This window comes from Aquarana catesbeiana, linkage group LG11, assembly GCF_042186555.1.
Source record: "Aquarana catesbeiana isolate 2022-GZ linkage group LG11, ASM4218655v1, whole genome shotgun sequence".
Lineage (NCBI taxonomy): Eukaryota > Metazoa > Chordata > Amphibia > Anura > Ranidae > Aquarana > Aquarana catesbeiana.
In genome coordinates, this window is record NC_133334.1 from 141,507,213 (window position 1) to 141,533,982 (window position 26,770).

At 40.1% G+C, this 26,770-nt stretch overlaps 1 protein-coding gene across 2 annotated transcripts in view; it reads left to right on the top strand.

Moving 5' to 3' along the window:
- The window catches only part of ZNF423 (zinc finger protein 423), a 442,417-nt gene that overhangs the window by 222,263 nt on the left and 193,384 nt on the right, over positions 1–26,770 (top strand). For both annotated transcript variants that reach the window (XM_073605003.1, XM_073605004.1), the window contains exons 4-5: positions 276–3,493; positions 12,881–12,965. In XM_073605003.1, the coding sequence (XP_073461104.1) occupies positions 276–3,493; positions 12,881–12,965 (3,303 nt within the window). The remainder of the gene's footprint in view (positions 1–275; positions 3,494–12,880; positions 12,966–26,770) is intronic.

Sequence of the window (26,770 nt, forward strand, 5' to 3'; positions counted from 1 at the left end):
GTATGTATGCTTTTGTAATCACAGTGCTGATAACATGTAGAAGTAAACTTTAGTGTTACCATTTATAGCTGGTCATTTTATTTTTAGACACATTTAATTGTTAATCTGCCTTTAATCCAATGTCCTTGTTTGTGGAATGATCTGTTCACTACTAAAAAAGGATGTAGCATTGTAAAAAAAAAAAAAAAAACCTAGGTTTTGTTAAAGAGCTGTGGCCTTATTACACAGATGCACAGGGAATTGTTTTTAATCTCCATTCTGCTTTCCCATTACAGATGGTGATGACGACCCACAATTCTCCTGGGTGGCTTCATCTCCCTCCAGCAAAGACGTTGCATCACCCACTCAGATGATAGGAGATGGGTGTGATCTTGGCATAGGAGAAGAGGAAGGGGGATCTGGGTTGCCGTATCCCTGCCAGTTCTGTGAAAAGTCTTTCAGTCGTCTCAGCTACCTGAAAAGGCACGAGCAGATCCACAGTGACAAACTTCCATTCAAATGCACATACTGCAGCCGACTGTTTAAGCACAAGAGGAGTAGGGATCGCCACATTAAACTCCACACTGGGGACAAAAAGTATCACTGCCACGAATGTGAGGCTGCATTTTCTCGTAGTGATCATCTTAAAATTCATCTAAAAACACACAGTTCTAGCAAGCCTTTTAAATGTACAGTGTGTAAGCGCGGATTTTCTTCCACTAGCTCTCTGCAGAGTCACATGCAGGCTCATAAGAAAAACAAGGAGCATTTGGCTAAATCAGACAAGGACATGAAGAAAGACGACTTCATGTGTGATTATTGTGAGGAGACATTCAGCCAGACAGAGGAGCTGGAGAAGCATGTGATGAAGCGACATCCCCAGCTTTCAGAGAAAGCAGACCTGCAGTGTATCCACTGCCCTGAAGTATTTGTGGATGAAACTTCTCTGCTGAACCACATTGACCAAGTCCATGCCAACAAGAAGCACAAGTGTCCAATGTGCCCAGAGCAGTTTTCTTCGGTGGAAGATGTATACTGCCACCTTGATAGTCATAGACAGCCTGATTCAAGCAATCATAGCATTAGTCCAGATCCAGTTTTGGGAAGTGTGGCTTCGATGAGCAGTGCCACACCAGACTCCAGTGCATCAGTTGAACGTAGTTCAACTCCTGACTCAACGCTTAAGCCACTAAGAGCACATAAGAAAACCTTATCATTAGAAAGAGAGGAGAGCCAGAGTTGGTCCAAGGTTAGTTACAGCTGCCCTTACTGCACAAAAAGAGATTTCAACAGCTTGGCTGTCTTGGAGATCCACTTAAAAACTATTCACGTGGACAAACCCCAACAAAGCCACACCTGTCAAATCTGTTTGGATTCTTTGCCCACCCTGTATAACCTTAATGAGCATGTAAGAAAGGTTCACAAAAACCATGCCTACCCTATGGTACAGTTTAGCAACATAACTGCCTTTCATTGCAACTATTGTCCTGAAATGTTTGCTGACATTAACAGCCTTCAAGAACACATTCGCATCACTCACTGTGGACCCAACACTTCTCCTCAAGAAGGCAACAATGCTTTCTTCTGTAACCAGTGTTCCATGGGATTTCTTACGGAGTCCTCACTGACTGATCATATTCAGCAAACCCATTGCAATGTTGGAAGCTCAAAGCTTGAATCTCCTGTTATTCAGCCAAGTCAGTCATTCATGGAAGTGTATTCGTGCCCATATTGCACAAACTCTCCCATATTTGGTTCTGTATTGAAGCTCACAAAGCATATAAAAGAAAACCACAAGAACATTCCGTTGGCAAACAATAAGAAATCAAAATCGGAGCAGAGTCCGGTTTCTTCAGATGTTGAAGTTTCTTCCCCAAAGAGGCAGAGGCTGTGTCCTAGCCTAAACTCTGTGTCAAGTGGAGAGTATCCTTGTAATCAGTGTGACTTAAAGTTTTCCAATTTCGAAACCTTTCAAACACATTTGAAATCACATTTGGAGCTTCTTTTAAGAAAACAGTCCTGCCCTCAATGCAAGGAGGACTTTGACTCCCAAGAGTCTCTCCTACAGCACCTTACAGTACACTACATGACAACCTCCACACATTACGTGTGCGAGAGCTGTGACAAGCAGTTCTCATCTGTAGATGATCTGCAAAAGCACTTACTGGACATGCATACTTTTGTGTTATATCACTGCACTCTTTGCCAAGAAGTCTTTGATTCTAAGGTTTCCATCCAAGTGCATTTGGCAGTAAAGCATAGTAATGAGAAGAAAATGTATCGCTGTACAGCATGTAACTGGGACTTCAGAAAAGAGGTGGACCTTCAGCTTCATGTCAAGCACAGCCATTTGGGCAACCCAGCAAAGTCACATAAGTGTATCTTCTGTGGTGAAACCTTCAGTACGGAAGTAGAGCTTCAGTGTCATATCACTACTCACAGTAAGAAATACAACTGCAAATTTTGCAGCAAAGCATTCCATGCAATTATTCTTCTTGAAAAGCACCTGAGAGAGAAGCACTGTGTATTTGACACTAGCAGCCAAAATGGTACAGCTAATGGTATGGTACCAGCAGGCAAGAAGTCAGAGACTGCTGAGGTCCCAAGTGTGCTAATAAAGAACCCAGAAGTTACAAACAGCCACGAGGCCAGTGAAGAGGATATTGATGCTTCTGAGCCAATGTATGGCTGTGATATCTGTGGAGCAGCTTACACAATGGAAGTTCTCCTACAGAACCATCGATTAAGAGATCATAATATCAGACCTGGAGAAGATGAATGTTCTAGGAAGAAAGCAGAATTTATCAAAGGCAGCCACAAGTGTAATATTTGCTCAAGAACGTTTTTTTCTGAAAATGGACTTAGAGAACACATGCAGACACACAGGGGTCCTGCAAAACACTACATGTGCCCTATTTGTGGGGAACGGTTCCCATCTTTGCTAACACTAACTGAACACAAAGTTACTCATAGCAAAAGTTTAGATACAGGAACATGCAGAATCTGTAAACTGCCCCTTCAAAGTGAAGAAGAATTTATTGAACACTGTCAGATGCACCCAGACCTTCGGAATTCCCTGACTGGTTTCCGTTGTGTTGTCTGTATGCAGACTGTCACATCCACTCTGGAACTTAAAATTCATGGAACATTCCATATGCAAAAGTTGGCAGGAAACTCTGCTGCCTCCTCTCCTAATGGACAAATACTACAGAAGATTTACAAATGTGCCCTATGCTTGAAAGAATTCAGAAACAAACAGGATCTGGTAAAGTTAGATGTTAATGGCTTACCGTATGGTCTATGTGCTGGATGCTTAAGCAGAACCACTAATGGACAACCCTCCAACCAACCCCCACAAGAAGTCTGTGAGAGGCTGTGTCTGAGATGCCCAGAGTGCAGTGTCAAGTTTGAGAGTGCTGAAGATCTGGAAAGTCATATCCAGATTGATCATAGAGACTTGACACATGATGTTAGTGGTCAGAGAAAAGTAGCCCAAACTTCTCCACTCCCAAGAGTAAGTACTTATTTTATGTCCTTTTTGCAGTAATGCTTTTTTGTTTTGAGTTTACTTTAGCAGATGGATTACAAAAGAAAAAAACTAGGGTTCCAAGTGGTGCTTATACCATAATGTATATCACACTGAGAAAGGGTTTGAACCTTTGCCATGTTTTTTTTCCTGTTGAGAATTCTTTTTTTTTTTTTACTTCTGGCCCAGTGACTGTAAAATACAAAATACAAAAACTTTTGTATACAAAATACAAAAACTTTGACAGTTGTTACAAGAACAGGAACAGTTTCTGAGTTTAGAAATATCCCACTGCCTGGTGCATCTTCAGGGCAGACAGTAATGGGAAATCTCCACATCAAGAGCACCAATGAGAGCAGTAAAATATGAAACGGGTATTAATCCTTTGCCACTAAATAACCAATGAGAGCAGCAAAATTTAAAACGGTATGTAATCCTTTGTCCCTAAAAGAAAAAGAAAAAAAAATGTTATAGTTGCCCTTATATGATGGGTTGCTATAGAATATATTTGTGAACAGAGATGAGCAAATAATCTGTAAGACAAAGAATTGTCCTAACAGTTACTGGGGGGTCCAGTTCAATAACCTTGGATCTGCCAATTAATTTTTTGGCATAATAACTTTTCTTATGAAACATAAAAGCATGGCATTCTATTGATATCAACCCATTTCCTAACAAACTAACATCCAAGGTGTACAGGCTAATACTTCCATAGCAAGAGAGCTGCAGGCATGCAGACTCCTTGCTATGTTATGGTATGTTCTGTCCCACAATGCTGGGTGCTGCTTTAAAGGAAGAGACCAAAAAAAATTAGGTACTGTCTTGAAACATGAACCTTTTGCTTACTGTCACAGTCTTTTGATCACAAGCCAGGTTCAGAAAAAGGGTTGCTTCTATGGATGTTACCTATCCGTTATTTAGACAGACACCTACCCAGTGACCTAGTACAGCGCATTGAAAAAGTATTCATACACATTGAAATTTTCCACATTTTGTCATGTTACAACCAAAACCGTAAATTTATTTTATTGGGATATTATGTGATAGACCAACACAAAGCAGCACATAATTGTGATGTGGAAGGAAAATGATAAATTTCAATTTTTTTTTACAAATAAATATGTGAAAAGTGTGGCATGCGTTTGTATTCAGCCCCCCTGAGCCAATACTTTGTAGAACCACCTTTTGCTGCAATTACACCTGCAAGTATTCTTGGGTATGTCTCTACCAGCTTAGCACATCTAGAGAGTGAAATTTTTGTCTATTCTGCTTTGAAAAATAGCTCAAGCTCTGTCAGATTGGATGGAGAGCGTCTGAGAACAGCAATTTTCAAGTCACAGATTCTCAATTTGATTTTAGGTCTGGACTTTGACTGGGCCATTCTAAGACACGAATATGCTTTGATCTAAACCATTCCATTGTAGCTCTGGCTGTATGTTTGGGGTTGTTGCCCTGCTGGAAAGTTAACCTCTGCCCCAGTCTCAAGTCTTTTACAGACTCTAACAGGTTTTCTTCTAAGATTGCCCTGTATTTGGCTCCATCCATCTTCCCATCAACTCTGACCAGCTTCCCTGTCCCTGCTGAAGAAAAACATTGTCACAACATGATGCTCCACCACCATGTTTCACGGTGGGGATGGTGTGTTTAGGGTGATGTGTAGTGTTAGTTTTCTGTAGCGTTTTGCGTTTAGGCCAAAAAGTAAAATTTTGGTCTCATCTGACCAGAGCACCTTTTTCCACATGTTTGCTGTGTCTCCCACATAGCTTCACGCAAACTGCAAACAGGACTTCTTATAGCTTTTTTTCAACAATGGCTTTCTTCTTGCCACTCTTCCAAGGCCAGGTTTGTGGAGTGCACAACTAATAGTTGTCCTGTGGACAGATTCTCCCAACTGAGCTGTGTATTTCTGCAGCTCCTCCAGAGTTACTATGGGCCTCTTGGCTGCTTCTCTAATTATTGCTCTCCTTGCCCGGCCCATCAGTTTAGGTGGACGGCCATGTCTTGGTAGGTTTGCAGTTGTGCCATACTCTTTCCATTTTCAGATGATGGATTGAACAGTGCTCTGTGAGATGTTCAAAGCTTGGGAATTTTTTTTTATACCCCAACCCTGCTTTGAACTCCACAACTTTATCTCTGATCTGTCTGGTGTTTTCCTTGGCCTTCATGATGCTGTTTGTTCACTAAGGTTCTCTAACAAACCTATGAGGGCTTCACAGAACAGCTGTATTTATGCTGAGATTAAATTACACACAGGTGGACTCTTTTTTACTAATTAGGTGAATTCTGAAGGCAATTGGCTCCACTAGATTTTAATTAGGGGTGTCAGAGTAAAGGGGGCTGAATACAAATGCACGCCACACTTTTCAGATATTTCGTTAAAAAAAAAATATTGAAAACCATTTATCATTTTTCTTCCACTTCACAATTATGTGCCACTTGGTGTTGGTCTATCACATAAAATCCATTAACGTTTTTGGTTGTAACATAACAAAATGTGGAAAATTTCAAGGGGTATGAATACTTTTTCAAGGCACTGTAAATGTGTTACATGTTTACAAAAAGATTGAAAATAATCCATATAGTTGCCGTTTTTTTTGTTGTTGTGTTGGGTCCCCATGTACACTGTCCATGTACACTGATGAGGATATTCCCTTGACTTTTATTTGGCAGGATCCAAGATGGATCTCTTAACTCACTAGTTCGATTTGTTAATCTCTGTTTGTGACTTTAAGCCATGTGTTTAAAATGGAAGTCAATGCACCAGAATAGACACATCGCGTATTAAAACCCTTGGTACTTGCAACATTTTGTTGCAGTGCCTCCACTGCAGCCCATAGGAACTGGCACCCATAGTAGACTGGGCTTTAATATCTATTTACTTCATAGTTACAATTTTGTCTCCAGAGCGATCATGTAAAATGTGAGGCACATTGATCAGGAGTAACAATTGCTACAGATGAAAAGAAAAATACCCCTTTTCCCTACCTGATTCTTGAAGTGAACCATTAAGTCACAAGCACCCTGTAAAAGAATGTTCTTCACTCTGTAAGAGCTATGGGAGACACTAGTATCTGACACTTTGATTGTGTTGTACCCTGGTCCCCTGCTGAGTTTTCTGGTTCCTTCCACCATCTGCGTGACTACAGGGTTCTTCTAAGCTCAATTTCTGTAGACATTTTAATAGGCTTGAACCAAGTTTCTTACTAGCTAGCATTGATGTATGTGACATATGGAGCAAATGCAACGTGTCTATGAACTCATGGCAACCATCAAGATCTTTGATGAATCACTTAGCAATAAAAGAATGTACATCATAATTGTCATCATAAATTGTATATGACAGAGATTATATTCCGCTAGAGTATACTTAAACTAACAACACGTATTCAAGAAAATTTGGATGTGCATGCATAATCTGACCACCTCTTGTTTTTTGGTCCAGCTTGTGCTCTAAAAAGATTAATTCTAGTCACTGCAAAGTTCCTGTGTAGGGTGAAGACGAGGAAGTACGCAGGCAGTCCCAGTGTCAGTTTGTCCCTGGTAATCAAAATGACCAGTTCAATTGCCTGTCACCTGTGTGTGGGCAATTCTAGTCTAAAACACAAAAAAAACACCTAATTGAAGAACTGCTACTTATTTGTTTAACTCTGTTACAAAAATGTGGTACTGACTCTTGTGGATATCAGCACATGAGAGCCCTTGCTAAGTGGAAGACTAAGATAATTTACAAAATGACCCTTTTCTCCACTCAAATGAGTTATTTCTGGGATAAAAAACATTTATCAATTTACACTCACAGGATAAGATATATAACTGTATCATAGAGTAACATGTAACTGTAAATATAATTATATTGCTATGTTAAATCAAAGGAAGAATGTGGAAATATATACACGGTACACATGGGTAAAAGCTACTGATAATTGTAATTTCCCAAGGAATTCAGCAAAGTGCTTTATGTAGTGCACTCGGATTTGTGTGAATAATGAAAGATACCTTAACATGGCAGCAGTACTGATGTAGGGGCTTCTAATAATATAAAATATGAATGAAATTCTGTAGGTGTTCCAGAGGGATGCACAGGTAACAGATGTTTACTCTGATGGCTGATACAACAGATGGCCACTTTAAATCATCTTGCAGCTTGGTCATCTTGGTTCCTGGTTATCACTCAATTTGGACAGAAATACAGTAATGAGTCTAACTGACCTTACGCTTACTTTGTTTTAATGCCTCCTTTAATGACCTCTCCTTTTCCCTCTCACTTCTGTTTGTTTGGAATGAGCAGTGCATGTTCCTTGAAGCCATATGCACTACTCTGTGCACAAATCCCATAGTCCCTAGTCCCATACCTCCCAACATTTGGAGATGAGAATGGGGAACACCTATTAGCAAAATGATGTTGGCATTGGAAATCCCTTCTGTCACGCACCCTGGAGAATTCTACAAAATAGTTAAACCCACAAGTGCTTTTTTTTTTTAACCACTACTATTCCTTTATACTGGCTTTTGACATTTACAAATGCAATCATTTAGAAATATGATGAAAGTTTTAGCACTGGGGAAACACTTTTTAAAAGATAAAACATGCATATTATATACAACTATAGAGATCAGACCAAAATGAGGAAGAAATGATGAGGAAAGTGTGACAGGGACTTTATTCCAAATCAGGGTCAGTCCCTCAAAATCAGAGACAGTCTCTTGAAATCAGGAACAGTTGGGAGGTATGCCTAGTCCATCTTGGGAGCAAGCAAGAAAATGCAACTGTCAATCACTGGGAAGGGAGGGCACACTGTTCTGTGCACTGATGTTCTTTGCGTGCAAATTATTAATGACACATTAAAGCACTGCATCTGAGCACCACAACACAAAAAACACACTCTTACATTCATATTTATTATTCAGAGCAAACTCACCCATCCATCCATTTCTCCATGCTTTATTTTTCTGAGAAATCAACTTGAAAAACACCCTCATGGCCATGGCCATCTTTAGTAAGGGCAGATGATTCATGTAGTATTTACATCCTGAAATCCATCTGATCCTGAAGACTCCTGGGATGTATGATATCATTTGCCTAGGCCTCGAAACAAGGAAATCATACCTCTCAACTTTCGAACTTGAGAATAAGGCCCCTTTCACACTGAGGCGGTTTGCAGGCGGTATTGCGCTAAAAATACAGCCTGAAAACCGCCCCTAAACAGCCTCCGCTGTTTGTTCAGTGTGAAAGCCCGAGGGCTTTCACACTGAAGCGGTGCGCTGGCAGGACGGTGAAAAAAGTCCTGCAAACCGCTTCTTTGGAGCAGTGAAGGAGCGGTGTATTCACCGCTCCTAAACCGCTCCTGCCCATTGAAATCAATGGGACATCGCGGCTATACCGCGGCTATAGCCTCGCTGTACGAGGGATTTTAACCCTTTTTCAGCCGCCAGCGGGGGTTAAAACCGCACCGCTAGCGGCCGAATACCGCTGCTAGAACGACGGTACAGCAGCGCTAAAAATAGCGCTGTTGTACCGCCGACGCCCCCACCGCCCCAGTGTGAAAGGGGCCTTAGGGACATTTCACGAAACGCCGCAGCAAAAAGCTGGTGTGGCCAAACATGAGAGGGGCTTAAGGGCCGTGGTTAAACAAAACCTGGGCTTCCTTGTACCTATAAAATATCCTTTTAATTACTGTGCCACCAGCTGGAGTTTCAAAGATTCATATAAACCTCAGCACAATCATTTAAAAAAAAATCCTTCCAATACATCTGGTTTTGTATATAAAAATAAGTACTCTAGTACGTGTAGCAGATGATGGTCAAGTTGCGCCTAACAGTGGGAGTGGCTTAAAGAGGGGCTTAAAGAGGGATGATCACAGTTCTATTGAAGGAAGGCTCACTATGGTATATGGAAGAAAAGGAGGTATCACTATGGCACATGGAAGGCAGGAAGGATCACTATGGCACATGGAAGGCAGGAAGGATCACTATGGTACATGGAAGGCAGGAATGATCACTTTGGCACATGGGAGGCAGGAAGGATCAATACGGTACATGGAAGGCAGGAAGGATCAATATGGCACACGGGGGGTAGGAAGGATCATTAAGGCAAATGGAAGAGAGGAAGGATCACTATGGCACATGGAGGGCAGGAAGAATCACTATGGCACATGGAGGGCAGGAAGAATCACTATGGCACATGGATGGCAGGAAGGCTCACGATGGCACATAGAAGGATCACTAAGGTACATGGAAGGCAGGAAGGATCACTAAGGTACATGGAAGGCAGGAAGGATCACTATGGCACATGAAAGACAGGAAGGATCACTATGGCACATGGAAGGGGAAGAATCACTATTGCACATGGAAGACAGGAAGGATCACTGTGGCACATGGATGGCAGGAAGGATCACTATGGCACATAGAAGGCAGGAAGCATCACTATGGCACATGGAAGGAAGGATCACTATGGCACATGGAAGACAGGAAGTATCATTATGGCACATGGAAGGGGAAGAATCACTATGGCACATGGAAGACAGGAAGGATCACTATGGCACATGGATGGCAGGAAGGATCACTATGGCACATAGAAGGCAGGAAGGATCACTATGGCACATGGAAGGAAGGATCACTATGGCACATGGAAGACAGGAAGTATCATTATGGCACATGGAAGGGGAAGAATCACTATGGCACATGAAAGGCAGGAAGGATCACTAAGGCACATGGAAGGCAGGAAGGATCACCAAGGCACAGGGAAGACAGGAAGGAGCACTCTGGCACATGGAAGGCAGGATTACAATGGAATGGTACAATGGAATGGTTTAGATCAAAGCATATTTATGTGTTAGAATATGCTTTAGACCTAAATCCAATTGAGAATCTGTGGCAAGACTTGAACATTTACTATTCACAGAAGCTCTCCATCCAATCTGGCAGAGCTTGAGCTATTTTGCAAAGAAGAATGGGCAAAAATGTCACTCTCTAGATATGCAAAGCTGGCAGAGACATAGCCAAAAAGACTTGCAGCTGTAATTGCAGGAAAGGTGGTTCTACGAAGTATTGACTCAGGGGGGCTAAATACAAATAAATGCACGCCACACTTTTTACATACTTATTTGTAAAACATTTGGAAAACCATTTATCATTTTCCTTCCATGTCACAATTATGTTCCACTTTGTGTTGGTCAATCACATAAAATACATTTACGTTTTTGGTTGTAACATGACAAAATGTGGACATTTTTAAGGGGTATTAATACTTTTTCAAGGCACTGTAAATATGTACATGCCAAAGGGTTTGTAATGCTAGGAGACCATTTGTGATGCATATACACTTGCCAGACAGAAGAGCCAGGTCCTTACAGCAGCATAGCTTGGTAAAGAGCACACTGTCAGCCTACTAATTTAACAATGAATGAGCTGCTGCAGACTGATAAACCATCCCTCTGCTCACCCCTCCTGTCAGAACATGTATATACAGAAGAGCCTTTTTGGCTTCTGGTGCTGCATTTTCCTCTTTGAATCTGAGCTCTGCTGTACAGACAGTTGCATTTTTTTCTACTTAAACTATTTGCTTTTAAGAATATATATTTTTTAAATAAATGCCTTACATTTGGTTGGAAAATAAAGGAGTGGCAGCATACTGATGGTCTCACCCCTCTGCTCTCACCTTTTTCAAACATTTTCAGTGTTACCTTGCAAGTATTGTGTAAAGTAATAGTGCCCTAATGACTAGAGTGCTGTTCCCCCTCCAACATAAATATAGGAATTGCTGTGCACAGGGTTACAGGAAGTTGACATCAAGACAAATTCTGGAACCTTTAATAGTTGTGTATAAAAAATACAATAGATTATTTTTTATGGATGCATAACTACATTACATGGGTTTAATAAATATGTCTTGAGCTTTAAAAAAATAGACATTTAGGCTGTGATTGGGTTAGAATAATAGATGATCATTAAAGTTGCAGCAGGTGTTCAGAAAGGCACATAAAAAACACTGTGCACCTGGTATAGATGCATGATTATTCGTTAAAGAATCAAATTGCGTTTCTTCCTCCTTTGCGATCTTAGCAAAGCATCTTCCCGATTCTATGCAGAGTTCTCTGCTCACAGCTGACAGCTAAAAAAAACAAAAACAAAAAAAAAGAAAAAACAGACAGCCTGTCAAGTTTACGACAACATCACTTAGATGGAGATCAGGAAAAACCTTGTAACACTTCCTTCTTTTAGATCAAAGGGATGAACTTTGGTCTGTAAAGGAGAGAAGTTTAACCACTTAAAGACTAAATCTTTTTCTGACACTTGTTTTACAAAAAAATTACTTAGAACCCCCAAACATTTTATATATATATATATATAATCAGTAAAACCTTGGTTTGAGAGTAACTTAGTTTGAGAGCGTTTTGCAAGACAAGCAAAATGTTTTAATAAATTTTGCCTTGATATACAAGCGATGTCTTGATATAGGAGTAGCGTCATGTCACAACTAGAGTATAAAAAAGAAGAGAGGAGCCTCTAAGTGTAGCAATATGGTTACATTTAATGAAGGTACAACATGTAGCAACTTATTGCTACACTTAGAGGTGCCTCTCTTCACTTTTATACCCTGTAAAAAAATGCTTTGATATACAAGTGCGAATTATGCTCGCAAACCGAGGTTTTACTGTGTATGTATGTGTATATATGTATATGTATATGTGTATATATATATATATATATATATATATATATATATATATATATATATATATATACATATATATTACAATTTTTAGAAGAGACCATAGACACTAAAATGGCGGTTGCTGCAATATTTTATGTCACTGTATTTGCGCAGCGGTCTTTTAAATGCAATTGTTTTGGAAAAAAACACACTTTAATGAATTCATGAAAAAGGAAACTATCTTTTTGGCCAGAATCATGCAGCTCTAGCACATGGTAAAAAAAAAAAAAGCTGTGATACTTGAACCACTGGCTGGGGATCACTTACTGACACCCTGCTTAGACTATAGTCATAGTAGACCCTTGCTGTGGCAATGGGGCCTAGTAGCAGATGGCTATCAGCTTTGTAAGGCTATGTAGTGATTTATATAGATAACAAAAGCATTTAAAAAATACAGTTAGATAAAATAAATGTGTATATAGGTTAGAAACCTAGCTATGGTTGCTATGAAATCATATAGTATTATCTACCACTAGAAATATTTCCTTTGAGATTAAGGTGACAGAGGGCCCCTTAATGTCCCGCTATGGGGCCCCATAACAAATATGTATGCCCCTATTGGAATGTGATTGCTTAACAAATAATAACAACAGCATTTTCTTTATTTTTTTCCATAAATGTCCTGCTTATGTCATCTGCTGTTATTTATGTATATTAAATAGAAGAAGACTTATCAATGCATCAAGTGCCAGATGACCTTTGAGAATGAAAGAGAAATTCAGATTCACGTTGCCAACCACATGATAGGTAAGCATTTTCGTCCTTTACAAAAACATTTTCCCTGTTTTTAATAAAATTCAATCGTTTCTTCCTGCAGTTGTAGATCACGCCGTTCTGTTCCAGATTGAATATGGTGCATATTGACAAATCATTCTTTCTTTTTTTTAATAGCAAAAAGCACTTTTATTTAGCCATGCAAAAAGCACCTGTCGACTGTCAACAGTTTAGAGGCAATTATACGTCAATTCTTTTTGTGTCATGACATTTTGGGAATTTACAGCATTTAGCCAGAAAAGTGCAAGCAGCTACATCCACTCATGCAGATTTGTAAAAGCAAAATATACTTCATTTTATGTTATTCATTTTCTGGCTTATTTGAATTTCTTGTCTGTCATTAGAAGAGGGCATAATGGGGCTGAAACATTAAAACTTGAGAAAAGAAAGTTACCACAAAGGTGGAGTTGTTGCTAACAGCAACCATTTAGAGTTACTTTTGTGGAAAACAAACAAGAATGAATAGCCATTGTTGGCAGCAATATTGTTAGTTTTTCTTATTTTTTTAAACAAGTATCCTTTCTTTAGCCTTCTCTATAAGCAGTGCTGTTTTACCACTGCTAGAGGAATCATTACTTTGCAGTATTATTTTATTGCCCATTGTGATAAAATGCAAGAAAATAGTCAATTCACTAAAGTTGTGAAAAATGTATCACTGGTGCAAAAAAAAAGCAAAAACTGTAGTAATTAATTAGTAAGTACTGTAAGCTGCAGCTAAAGTGTTTTCACCTAATTGTGAAATACCAAATCAAACAATGTAAATACAGATAGCCGCGCTAAAATAAAATATATAAACATCAAAATATAAACATGTCCACTAATGCAAAAATCATTGCTGGTGCATCATCACTCTTCTGTGATTTAATGTCCCATTCAGTGCCGTGCATGCTATCCTCCACCGATATAAAGTGAAATCCTTCACCGACCAAACTATTCACTCACCAGATGCCATTAATTAATAAGCGTTATCATCCATTCCAACCAGGAATCCTCCAAGGTTCCTGCGCGCTCTATTGCACTCCTCTTTCACTTAATCATGTAATGAGAAAAGTGCTATCATTGCACAACATATTTATTTAGTTTTAAAAAGTATTCAGTATAAAAACAAATGCCCACTCACATGTAAAAGTGCCCTCCGAACAGCACTAAGTCTATCCAGCAAACCAGATCTGTAACTGCCACGCCACGTTGTGTACTGAAGCCAGCGTGCGTTCCAATACTCAGCTGTGTTAACTGAAGGCAGGACCTGACATAACCATCGTGTCACTATGCCTCAACATGTTTCGCATGCTCAATGCGTCATCAGGAGTTTCATCAGGATTTAGTATACGGGCACATTATACGTTGATGTTTATATTTTATTTTAGGGCGTCTATCTGTAGTTACAATGTTTAATTCACTAACGTTGGCTATACATTAGTTGAATTTCATTCAACATTTTTTATTTTAATAATGTTTGTTCAACTTTCTAATTGTTAATGGGGTCAAACCGACAATCCTTTTCGACCAAAGTAACAAGAAAATTCAAAGGAGCAGGATGGAAGATTTTTTCAATTGAACACATTTCTAATGCCCTGTACACACGGACAGATTTTCTGATGGAAGATGTGTGATAGGACCTTGTTGTCGGAAATTCCGACCGTGTGTAGGCTCCATCACACATTTTCCATCAGAATTTCCGACACACAAAGTTTGAGAGCTTGCTATAAAATTCTCCGACAACAAAATCCGTTGTCGGAAATTCCAATCGTGTGTACACAAATCCGACGCACAAAGTGCCCTGCATGCTCAGAATAAATTAAGGAACGAAAGCTATTGGCTACTGCCCCATTTATAGTCCCAACGTACGTGTTTTACGTCACCGCGTTCAGAACGATCGGATTTTCCGACAACTTTGTGTGACCGTGTGTATGCAAGACAAGTTTGAGCCAACATCCGTCGGAAAAAATCCATGAGTTTTTTGTCGGAATGTCCGATCAATGTCCGACCCTGTGTACGAGGCATTACAGTGTATGTGGTTTTCATTCAGGAAATTACTTTCATTACAAAATCAAAATGTTAAAAGCAAGCAACATTTTGAGGCACTTTTGATCGACATTTGTTCATTTGTCAAACCTTTGTTTGAAAATGTATAGCCAGTTTAAGACTAAAACAATAACAGCAGTTCTAGGCTGGTAATGTCAATGAGTTTCAATGGGTGTCTTCTGAAGAATGCAGCAAAAGCAGTTATTTAAAATGGTGATGAAATAACGTGACATAAAATTATTTATGAAAAAATTAGGCTTTTGAGAGTTACAAACCAAAATAAGGATTACACACCTCTACAATATTTAGATTTGTGAATTAAATGTTTTTAAGAGACAGTTATTATGCTATAAAAAAGGATTGGGTTTAATATAACTCATCCATCTTGGCAAACTGAGCCTTTTATTAGTTATGGTAACATAAGGTAACACGAGCCTTGGCTGGCTATACATGGATCGAAATTTGGCCAGCCAAATTTTGATCCATGTATGGGTAGGGAGGTTGGACAGAAGTCAATCTTCCGATCGACTTCTGCTCAACTGCCCTGCCGAATTATTGTCGCTTGATTAGCGCTGCCGAATATAGCCTCTCTGCTGTTAGAATTCAATAGCTCAGTGGGGACAAGTTCTCTTATCCACCCCAAATGTGTGGATGTGGGAATCAGGTCAGTTTTTTTTTTTTTTATTCAAACTGCTGGTTGAACAGAAAAGAAAAACATCTTATGTATGGGCCGCCTTAGGGCCCATGTAGGGAGGCTTTCTTGTCAGATATGGCCTTTTCCATTTAAATGTATTGCTGCTCAAGTTCAAAATGTTGCATTTGTCAAGGAAAGCCTCCATTTGACCTGCTTTGCCTGCAATTCAAACACACCTCAATAGGACATGCTGCTTCTGAAGAAACGTAACGCAGACACTACGCTACTCCATTGAGGTCAATAGAAATCTGCTGACCTGCATTTGATGTGCATTTTAAACGTCAAACACAGGAAAACCCTTATTCACATGACAGCTTTGAATTGCTTAAAGCTGAAAGCTAGTTTACTGAGCATAATGAAATATGTCATAGATCTTTGTAATGTGTTGTTAAATAAAGCCATAGTACATATCCGATGATAATTTCACTACAGTGCTATAATGTGAATAGGCAACAGCAATGTACTGGGAGCTAACTGCTGGTATGTTCAGGCAACAATAGAGGGAAAAAGGAGATCAGAAGCATTGTCACTAAATGCTGAGCGTGGGTCCCTACTCCCTATGCAAGGGCAGTAAAATCCCACAGACATACCCTGTCCTCAAGTCTATATGTTCTACTGCAAGCATACAGCAATTAGAAGATACACTGGCCACAGGTGAACATTGCAGTGGAACTCTGGTGGGCTCAGTCACAAAAACTGTGTGAGTATACAGTACAGTGGGGGGTATACAGTGGAGGAGGGGTAGGGTGGGATAGATTAGCAGAGAGAGAGGGGGGGAAGGTTGGGGAAGTGTTCAGAAAATAAGATATGTGTTTTTCAATAAATTGCACAAGGGTTCTTTTAACAATAAACGCTTTCAGCTTATTAAACTCTGAATGGCTTTAAACATATTAGCTAAGATCTCAAACATAATATAGCAGCTGAAATTCAATCAACCGGAAGCTTCTTAAAGCATAACTTGTGCTTGTGTTGCATCAAGGAAGCCATTTCATCAAGAATGGGCTGCCAAAACATGGCAATAGAAAAAAAATAGACCAGCACTTTTTTTTTTTTTGCACATGTGCCCTGCACTGTGTGTTGACACCTACTGTACTTTTGCATTGGGTGCCATTCTAAATTAATTCTAATGTCTTCACTATGGTAAGATAGAGCTAAACACTATGGTCAGATGGGTATAAGCACAGCCTAATGTCTTCCCCATGGTCAGATAGATGTAAACACAGTCTAATGCCTTCCCTATGGTCAGATAGGTGTAAACACAGTCTAATGTCTTCACTAGGGTCAGATGGATATAAACACAGCCCAATATCCTCCCTATGGTCAGATAGAGAAACAAAATGTTACCCCAGCTCCACTGCCAATATGAAAGTCCACGAGTTGGGACCAAGTGCTCTAGCCAGGGCGTTCAGGCCCCAAATACAATACTTGAATCAAAAAGGGCTGGCAACTCGGATCCTCTTGAATAAAAGTCCTTTATTGGTTACATCGGTACATGGGTACAGGCTTTACGTTGACGCGTTTCGGCTAAGAAGCCTTCATCAAGGCATACATGTTTGATTTAAAAACTGATATTTATAACAAAGCAAGCACTCCAAATGGGGCGGGTGCATCCTGATCAGAAACAATCAAAGACAATTAAAAACACATGGAGAGAAGAAAGGAAGAAGCACAGCAGGCATATGAAGGACGTATCGTGAACAAATAAAGCATGTTCAAAGTGGTACAATAAATGTATCAAACAATGTGATTATGTTAGAAAAAGATTTATGTCCATCCTATCATTCAAGCCATACGGTTTTCTAAACTGTCTTTAATAGAAATAAAGTTCATTTTGTCACTACATTTTCTTTAGAATACAACAAAATTGTTGTGATTCTCAAAGAACATCTTCCCATCTTATATGCTGACAAGGATCTGTACAGTGCCATCCAGGGGGGGGGTTCATTTTTCTAGTAGAAGGGCCCCCAGTCTGGGTAGCATGCTGTCACCCAGTCTGTTATGCTCTCAGAAGCCAAACAAACCACAGACCTGTTTCTCCACTGTAGGTTCCTACATGTGTGGCCTTAAAGCGGGGGTCCACCTATCGATCGTTTTTTTTTTTTTGGAGTTCATTCACAAACTTTTCTTCTCATGATTATCTACTCACATGTTCTGTGTAATAAGTCCGCCTGTGTCCGATTTCGTTGTAAAGAATAACTTATAAAATTCACTGAAGGCAGTTTCCATCTTCATTGTGGGCATTTGAAGCCCACAAGCATGTATTTCCTGGATGCGGTGAATGCTGGGAGCAGAGATGTTGTGATGACGCTGTTGCACAATGCATGCCGGGAAGCCTGAGACTAGCTCCCAGGGACTGTGGGAGGTCTGGGATAGGCTAGAAATACGCCTACTCCCATGGGAGGAAAACCAGGAAGTGCAAAGAAGATTAGAAAAAAAAAGGTAATTACGGCGATTTAAATTTTTTTACACAGCATGTCAGCATCTAGGCAAGGAAGAGAATGCATAGAGATAATGTTCAAAATTTGGGTGGAACCCCGCTTTAAAGTGGTTGTAAACTCTCCCCGACAACTTTGTCCCATGTAACTCAGCATAAAAAACCCTAATGAACACTGCTTGTAGATATCTCCTTACCTGCTTAGTATTGTTGTAATCCTTTTTGTTCTTTAGAATGACTTCACTGAGCATGCCCAGATCTCCCCTGATTTACGGCACACTGTGTTTACTTGTTTGTCTATTATCAGTACTTCCTAAGCAAAACACTGAAATCCCAGGAGACTGCATAATCACCCAGAGCTTCCTACTATACCCCATGTGACCATGTGACATCACATGCAGTGTAAACTTGGACAATGGACAGCATTACTGCAGCCTTATCAGCTGAAGCTGATAAGACTGACACAGGCAAACACTAGTTAATTGGCACAAGTAAATACTATGAGATAAAACAATTCAGCTATGAGCAGGGAAACAGGGTTGCCATAGAAACGTTGGATTGAGACGGAGGCTTGGTTAACAGTACAGGAAGTGCCCAATGTAAGGGCGGAAATACACTCTACTGTGGACTCAGAAAACAATACTTAAGATGGCGCCGCCTAACCCCTGGAAACAAGATTTTTAAAGTTTCTTTAAACAGTAAGTAATATGTGATTTGGGCTGGATTACAATGGCTATAGATTGATAATTACTTATTATAATGGACTAAATGAAAAGCAGCATCAGAGTGGGAGGGTTTACTTCCTCTTTAATGTGTGGCAGACAATGTCATAGACATAAAAAAAGCACCTCAGTTTTTCCTTTTCTACTAAGAAAACATATACCATCAAACAGTATATTAACTGCAATTCTAAATTGGTGGTTTATGTTATTCAATGTAGTACCTGCAGTCTACAATACGTTGGGTGCACTATACGCCCTTTGAGAGTTAGAATCTCGGAACATGTGAATGACACTACAAATATCAATGCTAAAAATATCTCAAATGTGTCAAAACATTTCCGAGAATTTCATCATGGTAATCTTGATACTTTTTCCTTTTTTGGTGCTGAACAGGTTAAAAAACCCCTAAGAGGAGGTGACACTCATCGTATTTTGCTCATAAAGTGTGATGGATCCATACTCTCAATACTAGAAAACTGTATGGCTTGAATGATAGGATGGACCTAAATCTTTTTCTAACATAATCACATTGTTTGATACATTTATTGTACCACTTTGAACATGCTTTATTTGTTCATTATATGTCCTTCATATGCCTGCTGTGCTTCTTCCTTTCTTCTCTCCATGTGTTTTTAATTGTCTTTGATTGTTTCTGATCAGGATGCACCCGCCCCATTTGGAGTGCTTGCTTTGTCCGAGTTGCCAGCCCTTTTTGATTCAACTATGGTCAGATAGGAGTAAACACAGCCTAATGTCTTCGCTAAAGTCAGATAGGTATAAACAGTCTAATGTCCTCCCTATGGTCAGTTAGGTAGGGCATTAGGTATAGGTATAGATATATCTGCTGCGGGTAGGTATAAACAGAGTCTAATGTGTTGAACATGTTATGACTGATGTGGTTGAATTCAGTCAGATTTTCTTTTTTTTTTGTTAAAAACAACTGTTGAATAAACCACATATTTAACAAAGCTGATATCCGAAAGATTGGATTAATTACCAAAATGAATGTTTTAGCAAACAATCACAGTGTAAATGCCCAACTTTAACTGCTTCTGGACCGCATTTTTACTTTCTGCTATAAAACATTCCCAATAAAAAAAGTAAAAAAATCAAATTTCCTCATAAGTTTATGCCAATATGTATTCTGCTACATATTTATTTTTTTAAATCCCAATAAGCCTGAATTGGTTTGTGCAAAAGTTATAGCGTTGGATAGGTATCCAACGCTGCGGCAGGGCGGCCCGGGTGCGCAAAATCACGTACCTATCCAATCACAGCGGGAGCTCTAAACCGCGTGGATGAAATCACGTACAGGTACATGATTTAGTGCACCCGGGCCGCCTTCACACAATAGCCGATGCGACCCGCTGATCGTTCAGAGGAGAGGCGGATCAGCTGTCTGCCTGTGTAAACAAGGCAAGCGGCGGATCTGTCAGGAAGGGAAAGAGAGATCTTGTGATTCAGCGAAGCTGAATCATGGATCTCTTTTCCTTCAATGAGACACTGCCCCACACAGTTAATAAGCACCTCCCTAGGGAACATTTAGCCCTTTGATCGCCCCTGGTGTTAACCCCTTCCTTGCCAGTGTCATTTATACAGCAATCAGTGCATTTTTATAGCACTGATCACTGTATTGGTGTCGCTGCTCCCCAAAAAGTGTCACTCAGTGTCAGATTTGTCTGCCTCAATTCTACAGTCCTGCTAAAAACCACAGATCACTGCCATTACTAGTAAAAACAATAAACAAATAAAAAGTCCCTAAATCTATCCCCTATTTTGTAGACGCTATAACTTTTGCGCAAACCAATTCAGGCTTATTGGGATTTAAAAAAATAAATATGTAGCAGAATACATATTGGCATAAACTTATGAGGAAATTTGATTTTTTTACTTTTTTTATTGGGAATGTTTTATAGCAGAAAGTAAAAAATATATATATTTTTTAAAAAATTGTTGGTCTTTTTTGTTTATAGTGCAAAAAATAAAAAGCGCAGAGGCGATCAAATACCTCCAAAAGAAAGCTCTATTTGTAAGAAAACAAAGACATCAATTTTTTTGGGGTACAGCGTCACACGACCACGCAATTGTCAATTAACCACTTGCCGACCTCCGCATACCGATATACGTCGGCACAATGGCAGCGGTGGGCAAATGGGCATACCTGTATGTCCCCATTCATTTTCGGGGCTAGTGGGCGAGCGCACCCGCTGCATACAGCGTGACTGTGCCCGCGGATCCCACGGACTCGATGTTCGCCGGTGTCCTGCAATCATATCCCGCAATCGGAACGGCAGAACGGGGAGATAAGCAAGGCATTTCCCCAGTCTGCCTAGTGACATAACAGGGATCTACTGCTCCCTGTCATCGGGAGCAGTGATCGCTATCATGTCAGTGGTAGCCCATCCCCCCCACAGTTAGAATCACTCCCTAGGACATACTTAACCCCTTGATCGCCCCCTAGTGTTTAACCCCTTCCCTGCCAGTGTCATTTACACAGTAATCAGTGCATTTTTATAGCAGTGATCGCTGTTTAAATGACAATGATCCCAAAATAGTGTTAAAAGTATCCGATGTGTCTGCCATAATGTAGTCACGATAAAATCGCCATTACTAGAAAAAAATAAATAATAATAAAAATGCCATAAATCTATCCTCTATTTTGTAGACGCTATAACTTTTGCGCAAACCAATCAATATACGCTTATTGCAATTTTTTTTTTTCAAAAATATGCAGAAGAATACATATTGGCCTAAACTGAGGAAAAAAATTTGTTTTTTTATATTTTTTGGGGGGATATTTATTATAACAAAAAGTAAAAGATATTGCTGTTTTTTCAAAATTGTCGCTCCTTTTTTTTTTTTTTTTTTATGGCGCACAAAATAAAAACCACAGAGGTGATCTAATACCACCAAAAGAAAGCTCTATTTGTGGGAAAAAAAGAACGTCAATTTTGTTTTGGTGTAACGTCGCACGGCGACGCAATTGTCATTTAAAGCAGAGCAGTGCCGAATCGCAAAAAAATGGCCTGGTCAGGAAGTGGGTAAAACCTTCCGGAGCTGAAGTGGTTAAACATATTCTGGTCATATTTACATATGCGTGTTAAAATTATTTCAAATATCATCTGTGATTGGGCAGATCTCCAACATTCCCCCCCACCCCCATATATACTTATGGGCTCATCATTGTGATTGCCATCCTCACTGGCTAATAAAAATACAGGCAGTCCCTGAGTTGCATACATCCGACTTACATATGAGGCTTCATGTACACAGGACATTTTTACAACCTCTCCTGAACGCTTTAACTTGACAGATAGTAACCCACGTTTAAAACGTCAGTTTTGCTGCATTTACATGCCGCGTTTAGCCGTGTTTTGCGTTTTTGAAGCGTTTAAAAAAAATAATTAAATAGCCAAAAATGAAAAACGCGAGTTACCGTGTTTAGCCAAGTTTAGAAGCGTTTGACACTTGAAATGCCTCTAAACTCAGCTTCTGAACCCATTTTTTTGCATTCCCAAAAAAGCCTCTAAACTCAACTGCCTAGAAACTACTGTAAACGACCCTGTGTACATTATACTTATAAGATAACAGAGGAGGGTTCAGGAGCAGTTGAAAAAAAAATGCCCAACTGCTCCTAAACGTCCGTTTAGCAGCAGCAGTGTACATGAAGCCTTACTCATACTTACAAACGGAGGGAGACAACAGAAAGTGAGAAGAAATCTACCCTTAGGATGGGAAATTCACTCCTGTAAGAGTTATCATGGGAAAAAGATGTCTCCACTGAAGCTTTAGCACCAATTCTTGTTTCCATAATAACCTGACATTTCCAAAATCCTATTGTCACAGGGACAGAAAGTGAGGTGAAATCTTCTGAACAGGGGCACAGACAGCAAAACAAATGTTACAAGGGTGTTAACCTTTCCCTATGCTATGTATTCAAAACTTAAAAAAACTATTTTGGCTGGAGTTACCCTTGAAAAATCTACCTGTTCCAACTTACATACAAATTCAACTTAAAAGAGGAGGTCCAGCCCCTCCATGAAAAATTAAAAGCTAGCAGCTGAAACCACTACAGCTGCTGACTTTTAATATATGGACACTTGCCTGTCCAGGGAGCCTGTGATGTCAGCACCCCAGCCAATCTTTGGATTGGCTGTCTGGTGCAGCCGCTGCCATTCCTGGTAAGGGAACCCGACAGTTAAGGCTTTCAGCTTCACAGCCGGTTCCCTACTGTGCATGCGCAAAGCACTACACTTTTTAATTGGTCCGGCATCGGAGAAAGGAGGAGGGGGCCAAACTTCTGAGAGACTGGGCTGCAGCAGGAGAAGGACCTGTACAGACAGACAATTGGACAGAGAAGGGCCACTGAAAAATGTTACGGGTATGTATCCTTGTCAGTGGGGTTTTTTTTTGCTAGTCAAAGTGACAGTTACTTTAAGGAGGAACTTTCTGTCCCATATCCTTTATAATAATTATTAGCTACACTTACTGTATTTCATTTTAATTCTTTGTATTACAATGTTAAGCTGACAGTTGTTATGCTGTACTGCATTTAATCATGTTTAGCCAATGAGAAGTCTGTTGTATGAGAGTGTTTGTTTGACATTGGTTTCTGTGATAGAACATTTTTGCAGTATGGTGAGAATGCTTAGTTCCAGTATGTGGATAAGATTATGTTGAATCACAAATATCTTATATGTCTAGATATTGGTAACATTTATGCAAAAGAATAAAATGATGAGCACATCTGTTGCTGTGGCTGAAGAAGATCTCATTAGTGTTTACCTACCTATTAAGCTGTCACTTTGCAGCAGCTAGAACATTTAAAGGGGTTGTAAAGGTAAAAATTTTTTCACCTTAATGCATTCTATGCATTAAGGTGAAAAAACTTCTGACAATACCGCCGCCCCCCAGCCCCCCCGTTTTACTTACCTGACGCCTCGAAAGTCAGCTTCGCGTTCCCGACATCTATTCCTCCGCTCACCCTGGCCGCTGATTGGCTACAGTGGATGGATTGGAAGCAGCGCAGCCATTGGCTCGTGCTGCTGTCAATCACATTCAATGACACGGTGCGCTGGGGGGCGGGGCCGAGTGATACAGTGAGCGGCTATAGCCGCCGGCTGTATCACGGGAGCGCGCCCGCAAGCACTAACCACCATGCGAGGGAGCTCGCATTAAGGTGGTTAATGCTTGCGGGAAGGAGCTGAAACAGCCGCCGAGGGACCGCAGAAGACCAGGTTCGGGGCCACTCTGTGCAGAACGAGCTGCACAGTGAAGGTAAGTATAACATGTTTGTTATTTAAAAAAAAAAAAAAATTTACCTTTACAACCCCTTTAAAGAAGGAAGAACTGAAGCTGGTTGCTATCAGAAATATGAAATCTCCCTCCAAATGTAATTGAAATCATGTTTTCTTTAGCATACTGATTATATTACTTTTTAATTCATTATATTTGTGCGGACTCGATTTGCACTAGTAGATTAACTTTTGTGTGCTTTTAACCTGTAAGTCCGGGGCATATAATCTGTTTACTGGGAATACATTGATTTGTTCTCTCTTTTTCTCTGTCTGCCATCCTGTAAAAGATATTTGAAACTACTCTGCTTCAGAACAGGGATCTCTCATCTCAGTGCCTGTTTAAGTGGTGATATCAAGTCACTTGCGATGCCAAGCTGGCAGTGCCCAGGGTTTGTTCTCCTGCAGAACGTGGCAAAGCAATTCTGCAATTGCTCCTCTTGTAGCAGCCGGCAGATAGCAACAAGGGCTTTTGGGACCATAAAGCGGAAAGCCAAATTATATTGATAATAAAGTTGAGGCCGTTTGTGAAAAGGGCTGCCACCTCAAGGGTCTTTGCAGGAGTAGGAAAACACCACATTTGCATTTTCCATTTCCATATATTGACTACAAAAATGGCCTTTACTCAATTAAGACTTATAGCTTTTGGGATGCATGCAGCAATTTTATGAAATATTTACCACCTTATTTGCATTTGCCATATAAGGTTTTTTTATGTATTTATTTTTTATATTATAGCCACAAAGAAACTGGAACCCTCTTGAAATAGACTTGACACAAGTAGTTTTGCTGTATTTCCTTTTAAACATTTCATTTTTAAAGTAGCAGACCTCCCTTCCAGATTGCCACATAAAACAACTATATATAATGTAAGTATCTTTATTGCTGAGGAATAGTTGGATCAAACAGTACCAGTGGTCAGTTTAATTCGCAGTTTTTATTTTTTATTTAAATTTTCAGTTTGAAGCTTAAAGTAAACTATGGCGAAAAAGAGAAGGTTTCCCCACAACAGGGTTTTTTGGCAGCACAGTAACGGATGTAGTCAGTATTGTATGAAAAAATATAACAATTTTATTGAAAACTGTACCATAAGAGTTAAAACAATGAGCTCCAGTGGGGAGTGCTTTTAAAAACTAAGTGGTTGAACATACATTGACAGACATATATTCATAACAATAATTCATATCATGAACATAAGACCTGACGCGTTTCAACCCCTATAATTGGGGTCTTCTTCAGAGGCTCGGTCTGCTGGGGAGAGCATATAGATAGAATTGGTATACACATATAACTTCCATTGTATAACAGTAACTACATTCGTCATGTAATACACCAATACGGTATAATTACCAAATAATGTATGTCCAACAGAAGAAAAACTTCCCACATGGAGATCCCTTAAAAAGATATGTTGCCTTGCCCTCTTTCCCAGAGGGATAATTCCAGATGCCTCTACCGCCACCGCAGCCCAGGCCGGGGTAGTGAGAGGCAACGTGACTTACGAGAGGCCACACACTTAGGCACCGCCCGCCAAACCAGACAAACGGCCGGAAAGCGCAACAAACACCTGCGATGAAAAATTTGTAAGACAAACTAAGTAAACGCCCATAAAATAATGGTCAGATTCATTCTGTGGACAAAGAAAGCCACCAAGGGACTAGAGTCACCCATGTATATATCTGTAGTGCATGTGGTTCAAACCAAAAAGATTCCAAACCATGTTTGTATGGTATATCTTTAGAGGCTAGTAAAGTAAGGGGTTCATAACTATAGGGATAATACTCTTTCAGTGTTCAAGTGAAAAAAGTGGGGGAGTGAAGGGGTGTGGGAAAGTGGGAGCCGTGGAAAAGGTAAAAACATAAGATCATCATGCAAAAATGGGTGTGTGTTGAAAAGGTGTGCAATCAAGTGTGAGTGAAAAAAGAAGGAGGAAGGGTGATGATGAGGGGGGGGGGAGAAAGGGTAGTGGGGGGGGGAGGGAGATTATAGTAGTGTGAGTACAAATATATTACCTCGGAAGTTGCTAAACAGCGCATGTGACTGCATCAAATTGCCCCATAAAACTAGACTGTCACCTGTTTGCCAACCCAGGATTGGTCACAAGCTGTATGGGGCTCAGTGGGTTAGTATCCAATTCTGAGTCCACCAGTCTAGGAACAAGCAAAAAAGTATATGTATATATAAAAAAACGCAAACAAACTATATCCTTAATAGTCAAAAAATAAATGGCAATTAGCAGGGTCAGAAGGCCCTGATTGCATGGGGCAAAGGGATATTGCAGAAACACATGGCTGGGAGGGTGTACTTACTGAGTGGTAGCCACAGGTAACAGCAAGAAGTGGTAGCGAGCAACGGAGAGTGTTTGTAATCCTCCGGGCAGGAGAAGACTGTGAGTATATTACAAATACCATTTATATATCCTCAATTAATTGAGGGTGTGTGTACCTTGTCACACCCCATCGCAGGTGTGTGCAATCCGCCGACAGTCCTGTGGGAGGCGGCATGGCCGCCATTATGGCAGCCGAGTGTGGCCTCCCCGGCGTCCCGGAAGAGCGTGAGCTCCGAAATCTCGTCATTCTCGCCGAAAACTCGCGATACCCATGACGTCA